The 13,009-nt window shown below is 42.6% G+C and overlaps 1 protein-coding gene across 3 annotated transcripts in view; it reads left to right on the top strand.

Moving 5' to 3' along the window:
• MCTP2 (multiple C2 and transmembrane domain containing 2) overlaps positions 1 to 13,009 on the top strand; it is an 895,323-nt gene that overhangs the window by 745,499 nt on the left and 136,815 nt on the right. For all 3 annotated transcript variants that reach the window (XM_078683148.1, XM_078683146.1, XM_078683147.1), the window contains one exon: positions 4,401 to 4,442. In XM_078683148.1, coding sequence (XP_078539274.1) covers positions 4,401 to 4,442 — 42 coding nt within the window. The remainder of the gene's footprint in view (positions 1 to 4,400; positions 4,443 to 13,009) is intronic.

Raw genomic sequence — 13,009 nt, 5'->3', positions numbered from 1 at the left:
GCCCACTGACCCAGTATTTAAATCGAAATAATCCCCAATTGCGTCTCTAATTTCTGAGTCAAACAAGTAATTGTTCAACGCCCTGCTGGGGAATCTCCGCTGCCGCTCAGGTCTCTGTGGTCTGGGAATACAGAGTCTAAGCAAGACTGGGGCATGATCAGAATAGGTCCTGGGGAGTAGCATAATTGCTTTGTACCACATGACTGGGCTCAGGGCAAGAAGCCAGAAGTCTAGTCTGGTCCAAGTGTCATGTTGGGCAGAATAGTGTGTAAAACCTGGATTTGTCGGTTACAGGCTCTCCAAATATCCGAGAGTTGAAATGTCTTGCAGGTGTCTAAAAGCACCCGACGTGCATGGAGTTTGGTGTCTGCAGCCCCGGAGGAACTGTCTAATGTACGGTTAAGGAGTAAGTTAAAACTCCATCCCCCGTAGCAAACTGTCAGTGCCCAAGCATTAAAGGGCGGTGTCTAATTCCTGAAAAAATTCAGGGCCGTCGGTGTTAGGAGCGTAAATGCACACTAAAGTCACAATGTGGCCCATCAGTTTGCCCACTACAATTATAAACCAACCTTCTCTATTGTTGTGGCTGCGAATCAAGGAGAAAGGGAGTCACTTGTATATTAAAATCGATGTGCCTCGAGCATACGTGCTGCAATTGGAAAAGAAGCGGTGTGCGCCCCAGCCAACTGCAAACTGAGTGGTGTCAGACCTGGGCAGATGCGTCTCCTGCAGAAAGGCTATATCCACATTCTGCCACTGCAGATAATGCAGTACGTGTTTACATTTTTTGGGCTTGTCGAGTCCCCGCACGTTCCAAGTAATGAGAGACAGATTGGAGTAGTCCACTAAATTAGGGGCAGTAGACATCCATGTCATAGAGCATTACAATGAAAGTGTGATGAGTAGCGAGCAACCACTGATGATCGTACATGGAGCTGGCTAACAAATAGCATCTAAAAGTTCGAAAAACATCCCCTCCCTCCACCCCCTCCCAACCTCGCATCCCAATCGCAAGGTATCAACCATAGTAACCAATAACCTATTGCATCCTGTAAACATCTTGTATGTAAATACCAAGACTTAGAATGATGCATTGTGATCTGTGAATACAACCGTGTGCTACGCACCTAGGGGAGAGGCAAAGCTCCAACGGTGTACAGCATAGAATAATAGAAAGGCACATTACTTATCTGTGTCCATTATCATTTAGCTTAGTTGAGGCATATGGCCACTCTATATGTAGAGAAAAACCAGAAATGAAAAAGGAGTAGGCATAAGGATTAATCGTTGGAGAAAACATCCACACTCACAACAGAGCCTCTGTTGGGAAGGAGAAGAGCTGGCCCCAGCTTCTCGCGCTGGCCGTCTGAGTTTTTGTAGGTCTTGCTAAAAGCTCGGGCCTCAGTGGGATTGTCAAATATGCAGGACCGCCCGTTAATGTAAACTCATAGGCATGCAGGGTACAGAATGCCACACAGGAGTCCCAAATTTCTCAGTGTTGCCTTAACACCAGAATATTTTCGGCAAGCTTCTTGGACCATAACTGTGAAGTCTGGGAATAAATACACAGCGGAGCCCTGCTAGGTAAGTTCCCCATGCTCTCTAGCCAGTCTTAATGCAAAAGTTCCTGATGCATGCTATGATAGGCTGAGGTGGACAGCCAGGATTGGGGCGGGGTCCCAAGGAGCGATGAGCGCGTTCCACAACAAATCAAAGGGTGAAGGCCTTTTTCCAAAAATGTCACAGAGCAACGATTCAACAAACGTGTCCATTCTTCCCATGTTTGTCGACTCCGGGACCCAAATAATGCCGAGAATATTTTGGTGGCTGCGTGCTTCTAAATCTTTGTTTTTATTTGCAATGTCCTATAAAATTTTGTCCATGCGCTCCAGACGTTTCGTTGACTGCGCGGCTCCATCTTCAAGGTCCAAGATTTGGCCTTCCGCGGCTTTCAGCCTACGGTCATGAATGTCCAGTTTAGCCCCTAGCGAGTCAAGGCATTTGTCCAGCATATCAAATCCTGTGACTTGACTTGACTCTGAGTTCCGCCATCAGATCAGGATGGGTCGGAGTGGTCTCAGGCACAGCGGCCGTGTCCTGGCCACCCTCCGTCATGGTGGCCCTGTGGTCTTGTGCACTTTTTGTGGCTAGGGGGAATGTAGGCACTCTCTGCTTGGGATCCTTCTTGCCCATGCCTGTGTGACCTTGACAGAGTGACGAGCCTGCCGTTGATGACGATAGCTAGCCGGATTAGGCAATATGGCGTAACGTAGCCGAGCCAAGTTAATGCAGCATGGGCATAGCAGCAGCCGACGTGTAGTGAGTAGAAAGCCATCGTGTAAGTACTCAGGTGGTGATCCCATCCCCAGCCCGCCTGCAGTACGCACCAGAGGCATGTCCGGGAGTTTTTATAGCCAAATATTGGGGTAGGGGGGAAGACCTCTTGGCAGGGGGTGCACTTTGAGCAACTGCCCAACAATTAAGGTGATCCCCCAGGCTGTGCGGGGCCTTAGGCTTGATGAGGTGTTCTAAGTACTCAGGCAGGGAAAGTGCAATTTTCTAGTAGTGTCATTGGCATCATCTGGTCCGTTTGGAGGTGACCCCACCCTGGGAAGTGGCCAGCTGCTGTGCAGTTTTTTGTCTCCCTAGCGGTGTGTGATTTTGCCCGCTCCTCCACTTCACAACACTGAGTCCAGGGGAGAGGCCACCAATTATGTAGCTGCATCACCGGCGGTCCGCATCATGAGCAGTAGCAGGCTCGCAGCACACTCAGCCACCCACTCCCCACAGACACAATGTGCCGCCGGATGGCTGCCTCCCAGGCCTGCCCGATAACCCTGTCTCCCCAGGGGCCTCCAGCAGCGTCGGCAAGGGTGAGCGCATCTCTCATGAAAACTAATAGGGGGAGCATGCAGTGACAGCAGAAGCGGGTCTAGAGGGGCGGGGGAGGCCAAGAAAGCATTGCACTAACCGCCGCAGGCTCCAGTGTCAAGACAGGCTCCACCGGGTGCCGAGTGATGTTCCAGGCGCAGGTATCCTGGGAGCTCCAACAGGCCATGCCGGAGGAAGGAGCAGGCCCCTCCTCTCAGGTTCCCGGATCGATTTTCACAGGATTGCGGGCAGACTCAGGTGGTCAAATCGGGTGCATTGCGGCACCATCTGGAGGGGATTTAACGCTGTGGGTCACACCTTCCTGGCGATCCCAATTGTGCGAGACAGACGTATTGTGCTGTAGCAGCCGGACGAAGCTTCAGAGCCTGGCGGCCATCTTGGTCCACGGCTTGGCCAAGCCCCATGAAGCCCCACATCTTAACATAACTTAATTGCACTTCTTTGTATAGCTTTGTCCCATTTTCTGTTGCGAATTGTCCACCCTCCATGATTGCTTTTGTTTTAACCGGCTTAATCTCCTGAAAGTTTTTGCTATTGTCAGTACTCTTGCTACACAAAAATCTCTAAATTATTCCCTTACGCCATATTGCATAATTTCAAGTCTGCCTGGATGAAAATCCCAATAGCCGAATCCAAGGATTAATGTGAATGAACAAAGCATGCAAGAGGCTGTTGTTTGTGGAGCGTTAGGTTTTTGCACTATTATTTATAGAGCGAAATCCATCTTGGCATCCAAAATAGACGCAAGGAAAAATTTCGCGCTAAAATATAGAACTCAATTTTTGTTTTGCATTTCCCATAATTTTTTTAAATGGAAAATTTCACACATTTGACATACCTTTATTTTTGTTTATTCTAGCAGGTATGATGTATCTGTCCTTGTCACTTTGTGGATTAGCCCATCTATTGGTGGGTTTTAGCCGATATGCTGGTCTATTGTAGGTCCAGGTCTTGGATTGCCATAGGCGCAGTATGATGCCAATGAACTCCAAGTTGTGGAGTGAACTCAGGTTCCAGATGTCATCACAATCTGTGTATTAATTAGCCAAACATTTAAAATGTTTCAAAAATCAAAACCTACAACTGTGTGTTCCTTAACATAAACATACTGTAGAGGTGATAAATTGTCAATGAGGAGGAATATTATACCGTATAGCAGTCAACCTTAAATTCATGATTGACATGCCAGTGTTGAAATATCACTGTGAATTACAAGCTTTATCGACTAAACTATATCAAATAATTAATTCATAATCCCATGTAATGCATAGTGTGCGACAAAGCTGCTCCCATCACCATTTAGTTATAGAGCTAGTAAATGTTGCATCGTTGTACAGTACTGGTTGGGATTCACAGAACTTTTTCTTCCATTAAAATAATAAAGAATATGAATGTATTTTATTTCATTAATGTAGCATATTATGGTTTAGAAGATCTAGTCAAATGTGGTAATTGTGGAAGTAATTTTTCACATTGAAAATAATACAGCTTGTTTGTTTGTTTTCTAGGAGAGTTTGGATATAGGCGATGATGAAGATGATGATGATAAGGTATGCGCTGAAAATTATCAAATTTTCTAGGCCCTTTCGTCATTTGAAAACCTTGTTCTCACTATGTCATTATAGGTAAAGACTATTTCATGAGTTACTAGTCAGATTTAGATTTCCAAGCTGCTAAATAAGGAGAAAATGAATCATGCTGTGTTATTGTCTTTACAACATAGGTGTGTTTTCCAGCTTAAGTGAAGTGACAACTCGTACAGTATGCAGTGCCCTATAAATTGCATACTCTAAAAAAGAATAAAATGCCCTTGGCATTATTTCGAGGGGTCACTGGCCTCACTGTGGCTCACAGTTTAATAGTTAAGTTCCCACAACTCACAGACTCTGCAATACACATAAAGAGTAGAATCAAGGTCTCCTTATAATGCCCTTTTACAAATTGCATTGTAAAATCCTTAAAAGTAATATACATAGCAGTAAATGCATAAAGGATGCATGTAGGGTTACAATGTTCATGTTACAAAATGAATGGATAGTTTGTTACATCATGATATTTTTAGGCAGAGAGTAGTTTGCCAGTCAGTCAAAAATGTTTTATTCGGCTAATAAAAGCCGTAAAAGCATAATATAAATACACCAGCAGCAATTATTGGGACAGGACAATTAAACACCATAAATACACAGCGACTCGCTCCGAAGTTCCGGTTTGAAGAAGAGGACCCGACTCGGACTGCATATTCAAACACGAAGGGTATCTGTTACCACGGGAACCCCCAGGAACTCCAGCACTCCTAGAAGTGCAGGATTGGATTAGCCACTCTTTGGGTTCTCCAAATAATAGGATAATCAGAACCGGACTGTTCTCTTAAGACGAATTCTGAAAGCCTATATTGCTATAGGACCCAGCAGAACCCCTTAGGGGTTCTTACGACATGCGCCTCTACACCTACTGTGCCAGCTGCTCCCAGTCCCTTCCAGGATACTAGTACTGACAGGACAGTTTTACAGGCATTCGCCTCAGGCATATACCCTTATGTCCTGATTGTCATCCCGGTATCAAGTTAAGTGGGATCGAAACGTCGTTGATTTTGTACACCTTGACACTCTCAGAATTGTTAATTGTATTGTACTATGGTGTTGCACATTTGTATTTGCTTGGACAACTGCACATTGGATTCCAAGCCCTGGTAAATCCCTGAGCTTTCTTCTTCTGTTTTTATTGTACCCGACAAAGTGTGTCCCCACTTATTTGTTGTTTATGTGTGATTAATTTTATATAATGACATTAAAATATTCTTTTATCCATATTGACACATTTTTTTATATAACTCGTATGTCGGGATCCTTTCACTCCTCTATTCTAGTTTTAGGGAACATTGTTCATATAAAATTACTACGCCCAAAGGTCTCTGACCAAATATTTGGGTCCCCTTGTTTGTTAAATCACCATCATCTTGGAACAAACAAAGTAAAGACTTGGTTTCATGTGGGTTGCTGAAGAGAATTTTGGACTACAAGACTGTCATGTAAGGAGCCGTGTTTTTGTGGAGTTATCACCAGATATTCTGCTATTGATTATGTGAGAGTTTTCGGAGTGTGTGTGCGCAATAAGCTGTAGCTCAGTGATCAAACTTTAAAGCAAATATTGTGAGGCCATTTTAGTTGTTCCAGGGAAAGCTTGACAAATTCGAATTTTCGGTGTGATCTCATGAGCTGCTGTGTTTAGTACACACTTAAACAGTTAGCATCAGGTGGGCCAGTTAACAGAGTTTTGCTACCCCAATTACTTAGTTGCAACCATGTGGTCTGGACCTTTTTTCCCCAAGGTGATCTTTAAGGAAGAGAATAAAAGTATGTGAAAGCCTAAAGATTTAGCATAGGTCATTCGATAGGGGCTGTCACCTTGTTATTTGATGGTGTCGTGATATGCCTATATCTCTGGTAGGCGATGGCTGCCATTGATAATGAAGATTTTAGGGGTTTATTTTGAGAATGATAGGGGACCCTTTGTCCTGCAAGGTCAGTGAAGAGAATTCCTCCAACCCAATGGTACAGGACCACCTGCTATATTTTGAGATTGTCAGCTGCCATGCAGGAATCTGTCGTGAAGGAACCCAGTGTTATGGTGGCTCCCTTCACAGCAGTGAAGTTTGCAGAGCATGTGCATTGTTTAAAACCTCCGTTCAGGAAACCTCTTTTATTTGAAGAAACAAGCTTCCTGAGACACAGGGAGTTTTCATCTTGCAAAATGAGTGGTGAAAGTCCTATACTTAATATGTTTGCATGACTGTTACTGTGACCTAGCAGCCTCTTCTCAGACAGGCTCCTTGGTCAAAGACTTACAATAGCAAAGCCATCAGAGACACCTCCAGTGTAAATCAAGTGGTTTCCCAGACTCTACATATTGCAGAGAGAGCAAGTTGGCAGGGTAGGTGTCTGCTAAGTTATAGCAGGACTCCTGCGCCACTTAACTTTAAATGACATAGTTAGTCTTGAACTTGAGGATGATGATTGGCATCCATGTATAAATGTTGAACAGGTATAATGTAGGTTTGCAGATAATATTTTCTAGTAAGCATGAGCCTTCAACCATGTAAGAGTAACCATGTTAAATTCTTAAATACAGGTCTCAAGATTCCGAGTGTAATGTCCAGAACAAACGAAAGTTCTTAAAATGATATTAAACATATTTTGATTAAAAGCTAGTTGTTTTATGAAATAATTGATAATACCCCTACAGGAATTATACGTGAGCAACCCTCCATTAAGGAATGAGGGTTAAAGTTGTAGAATAAAATTAAATCTTTGATATACATTAAAGTTGTGATGACAGTACAATGTTTAGAAAAGTCTGGTAGTATAGACAGAGTTCTTTAGCTAGATAAGGCTCTTGACCTAATCCATGCATGGAGGGGACGTAGATAACCGGAAAACTGTGTGCCCCGGGCAGCCACATTAACTTAGCCATGTTCCTTGACCACAGCATTTCTTAATACCAATTGGTAATATGCACGATTCTAAGGAAATATCACCATTCTAAAATTACTCGGTGGATGGTCTTGTTGCTGCGTGTAGTGACTATGCAATTTGCAAGCTTGGATCTAAGAGATTTTTCTAATTTAGTTCTAAAGCTTTTGCTAAAATGTTTTTTCCTCATAGTTTTGTGGCGTTTTGTTTAGGATATTTCTAAATGCTATACTTTTTATATAAGAGACTATTAATTCAGCTTTCTAAAGACGATTGGAAAAGATAAGTGCATCGACCTAACAGGAAAAATGTCATTAGGCTTCAGAATCAGAGCTGAACCAGCCTTAGAAGACAGACAGTTTTCAAAATGACAACATTTAAAACTGGAGTTGTCTCAGTGCAAGTGAGGGTTGTTCCCAAGTGACAAACTTCTCAGCTCTCTCATCTTTGATGCTGTATAGTAGTTAAAAAGCAGTAGAGCCAGCATCCAGCCCTGCTTTGGTCTCCTGTTGATCATATGCTTCTCCGCGCAACTAAAACCATCACCTGACTCTACTCTCTAACTCATGTGCTGCTTTTCCTCCCCTTTATCACTTCTCTCCACCGCCTAGCTTTATTTTAATTTTTATGCAATCCTCTTTGCCCCCTCCCTGTTGCTTCCCACACCCTCTCCTCCCTTGGTCACCCATCCTTCCTAGTGATTTTACATTCTTGGAATTATTTACATTTCTGGAAATGCCCTGCCGCTCCCATTTACTGCGGGCAACTCCTCTTTCTGTAATGAATCTTAGAACAATTGAACATTTATTTTTCCATTTAACGCAAATGGCAAGTGGATTCCGCCATCTTGTATAAGGAAATAAAATATAATGGTGCCTGCATCATTCAGCATATGCACACCTGTGGTGCTGTGGGCGTGTATGTCCATCACACATGCATGTGGCACCTAAATGACGCAGGGATCTGTAGTTTCATAACACATATGCGCTATGCATTTATCACATCATGACACTTTATTTTTTATTTTTTTGCCTATGCTGCATAGACTTAGCTGATGCATCCTTTCTGCATCATGCTCCTGATAGGATTCCCTACTTTCACTCGTGTATTAAAAGACTTAAAGGTGAACTCAAAAGTTCTTTTTGAACCACAGAAGATACACCTACAGGTTGAGGTGATGTTTATTGAGACCCAAGAAAGACCATTATTTATTAATAACACATAGAAAGGAAGGAGGCATTCTGCTGTATCCTCACGCTTATGCCTGCCTTCATTTTCTTCGTGTCCTTTATCTCAGTGCCAAAATTAAACTGGTGTTCATCGTGGGATATAATGATTTGAAATGTCCCGGTTTCTGTTTCCCGTCATAAGTAGGTCGTGTGCTGTCACAATCCTCTCATGCCGACCGCTTTTCTAGATTCTGGCGCTTGTTAAACAAGGCAGACTATGCTTCTGGAAATTGTAACTCGCCCTGGGAGAGAGTTATTGTTTATAAATTATAACCATCCAGAGTATGCAGTTTAAAAACAGAAGAGCTGCATATCTCCCTCTTTACGTCGACTTCCCATCTGTAAAATGACAGGATTGCACTGCTCGCACTCCAGTGTCTAGCAAATGTCGCAGCAAAAGATAAGAGCATGCTGGGAAACGGCTCACTTCTCCTTAAACGAACAGATACTTTCCCAGCATTTCTCTGGCGTTCAGCCGCTACCCATGTTTTTTTGGACTCCTTCTTAAGACATGATAAATAATGCTGGCCCCGTTCTCTGAGCAGTGAGCCCCAAACTCGTCAGCACCCGGTCTTTGTACGCAGACCCCTAGTGCAGGCGATTTTTGATTAAAAAACAAAAAGTGGTAGCCACAGACAGTCACCAAACACCACGAGGAGTTAGAACAAAAAGAAGTCACCACGTTGCCGAGCGACCCAGCTCCTCCCAACATAGTTTGAGCAGAGCCATGGATGCATTTTTTAAGATGCAGCAAATATTGAGTTGTATGCATTTTTTCAGAAGTACTCAATCATTCAGAACATTTGTAAAGCGCACTACTTACCCATGAGCATCTCAAGGCGCTAGGGGGTGGGGGTGGGGTGGGGGTGGGGTGGGAGAGGGTGGTGCTGCTACTGCTAGAATAGCCAGGTCCTGAGTAGTCTTCGGAAGGCTAGCAGGTCCTGGGTCTGCCGTAGGAGGGTGGGTAGGGTGTACCTAGTAAATACTCTTTGTTTTTAAGAAAGTTATAAAATATTTATCATGGCATCAGCCAGGAGTTAAGGATTACCCACTACAGAGGAAATAGCATCCCATCAAAACAGGAAATACATGCATCTGCCACCTGGTACATTATGTATTCCTTACAAGCATAACATGCATACCAGTACATGGCTGACACTAGACAAACAATGATCATCAAGATGCAGCAAATATTGAGTTGTATGCATTTTTTCAGAAGTACTCAATCATTCAGAACATTTGTAAAGCGCACTATTTACCCATGAGCATCTCAAGGCGCTAGGGGGTGGGGGTGGGGTGGGGGTGGGGTGGGAGAGGGTGGTGCTGCTACTGCTAGAATAGCCAGGTCCTGAGTAGTCTTCGGAAGGCTAGCAGGTCCTGGGTCTGCCGTAGGAGGGTGGGTAGGGTGTACCTAGTAAATACTCTTTGTTTTTAAGAAAGTTATAAAATATTTATCATGGCATCAGCCAGGAGTTAAGGATTACCCACTACAGAGGAAATAGCATCCCATCAAAACAGGAAATACATGCATCTGCCACCTGGTACATTATGTATTCCTTACAAGCATAACATGCATACCAGTACATGGCTGACACTAGACAAACAATGATCATCTGGATCCGAAATATGGCCAGACAAACTGCTAGCTTTTTGTTTTTAGGAAATCCGCAAATGTCACTCGGCACAAAAATGTAGACAGGAAATCACTACTAATTTAAAATATTTTATCACAGTCTGGTGGACCATATAACGGCCACCTATAGAATTATCATGCCAAGCCATTGCCCCACAGAGTTGCCATATTGCATCTTTGTTATTCCCTTGCAACTACTGAGTTCACATAATGGGATCCTTGTACACATGTCACCTTTGCCTTTGGTCTACAGAAACAACTATGTCAAAGTGCTTGTGAGGCATGGCCAAAACATAAATTCTTCAGTTACAAAGCATTGAGTTGGAAACTAAACAGACTCTAAATGATGAAACAACACTTTTGTTCCTAGGCTTATCTGATTTGGGAGGAGGCAAAGTTACTTGTCTTTCCTTTTAGGTACTGAAGTTGACTGTATGCCTCTTTCCATACTGCTGTACTGCAAATGGGATACATTGGGATTGTTGTGATAGTCAAAGTTCTTTAGTCCACTGATGAGGAAAGCTATGTCGTAGATGACGTCTTTCTGGGGATCCACACGAGAAACTGGACTTTAACAACTAGGATGTTGACATCATCCAGGTGAAAGAGGGACATGGCATGAGAACTGGATAGTTCTGAAATTATTCTACAATGAGCAGGCTTCTATGTTCTACAGGAGTGATGTCTTGTATCTAGCTATATGGATGGTTTTGGTAATGTTCACCTTGAAACCTTGGTTGCTGTATTTGAGTGTTAAGTGGACAGGTAGGATAACCAATAAAGTAGAATGCCATAAAATCCCACGCAAGTTGGAAGATGCTTATGTGTCTGGCGGTTAACCATGCCGAAGGCGGCAGAGAAATTAGCAGCAGTGCCAGGAGATCATAATTGTGATCTACAGATAAGGTTGTCTAGAAGTCTCTACTTTACGGATGTGGATTTTACTGGATCAAACCAACTAATATTTACTGACCACATGTACTGTGAAATCCAGAACTCCAGACGCGGGCTAATAAATATCACTGGATGACAGAAATGTGAGTTGGAAACCCAAGCATGGCAAAGGAATCAAATAAAGTGACACTGAAATGATTACAATTGAAAAGAAAATACAAGGTTCATAGTGGCAAATGGATAGGCAAAGTACAAACAAAGAGAAAATGGAAGAGGTCTAAGAGTATTAGGGTAGAAATAAGAAGACAGGTGGAAGTTAGAGGATAAGTTGGCATAAATTAGACCTCTGTGGTGTATTGCTGGCGCTGGAGGCATTCTGATGGCCCTCCGTGGCATCCTGTGGCCAGTCCAGTGATGATGCTGGCTCTAGCATAAAGTGGCCCTCTATGGCATATTGTGAGTACTCTAGACATGAAGGCAGCCTGGCATAAGTTAACTATTTATGGCTTATTTTCGGCATTTCAGGCATTGCAGCAGCACTTACAAAATGTGGTTCTCATTGGCATTTTATGATATTTCTTCATATCCTGTTGGTCATCTCTGGCACAATGATGGGCATGAAATGCATGTTGTTGGCATCCTAGCCATTACTGTTACCATCCTAGACATAATGTTTACCTTCATTAGCATATAGTATCCACATATATAAGAGCATTGTGTAATTAGGTGGGAATTCTATGTTATGGACATCTATGAAATGTGTTTGTGATGCTTAGCGTATGAGATTGTTTCTCTCTTTTGGAAAAGTAGCACACTTGATAACATTGGCACAAAATTTGCGGATTTACTAAAAACACAAAGCTAGCATTTTTATGACAAAACGTACATTAAAAATTGTACAAACTATGGTTTGGATGACTTGGTCGGATTTATCCAAAAAGAAAATCTGGTATTTTAAAGCAACATATGTATTTTATCAGGAAATGCCAACCTGATCTGAGGGAACCGCATCATTGCATTCCCATATTAGGTTTTAAGCAAATACATAAGAGACACTTCATGGTGGACTAGGGCCACATATTGTTGATGGTATTTCCTTGGTGCCAAAGAGCACTTGCTGCTACACCCGTCATCATTCATGTGTAGGCATGTCAGTCTCCGTAATGATCAAGCTGTGATTGAGGTGAAAGTCTGTATGATTGCTATAACCACATGCTTTAGTCGGCTGTCTGTTCCTGCTTGGTAGGTTGGGTGTCTGAGCCTATGTGAGCAGTCTAACTTGAGGGGTAGTCCTTCTGTCAAATGACAAATATACAATCTGTGTACATTTTTATTTTCTCAACTTGTGCACTACAAGTAAATTCTCAGTCATGATACATATCCCAGAAAGAGTACTTGGAGGGGTTACTATAGGACTATGAAAGGATACGAGAGTAGGAGCAAAGTGAGAAGCTATGTGCATCTTGAAACATTAAAATAGGCAATTTCAAGTAACCTTTTGCATCGAAATTAGACTGAAAACATTCTTCATTTTGCCCTCTGTCCTTACCAGGGGAGGATCAGTCTACTAAGGTTAGGTACACCATTACATTATTGAAATACGTAATGAAGGCCTCTTCAGAATGTATGGTACAACCTATTCTTTTTTTTATTCAATGTATGTGAAGATTGTGCTGTAAATGCACAATTTGACCCCATTGTTTCAGAATTTTTCTGAGAAGTTGATTTCTCAAGGAAATGAAAATGATGAACCTCGAATTGTTTTTTATTACATGAGTGTCATTTAACAACTGCCTGGAAAAGTTATAGTTTTTGGCCAAGCTCCTTGAAAAAGGGTCTTAAAATATGCTTTTTCCCATTATTTTTTTCACTTTTTATGGGTGTATAGAACT

The sequence above is a fragment of the Lissotriton helveticus genome, chromosome 3_1, assembly GCF_964261635.1.
Source record: "Lissotriton helveticus chromosome 3_1, aLisHel1.1, whole genome shotgun sequence".
NCBI lineage: Eukaryota > Metazoa > Chordata > Amphibia > Caudata > Salamandridae > Lissotriton > Lissotriton helveticus.
This window is presented reverse-complemented; position numbering and strand designations above follow the sequence as displayed.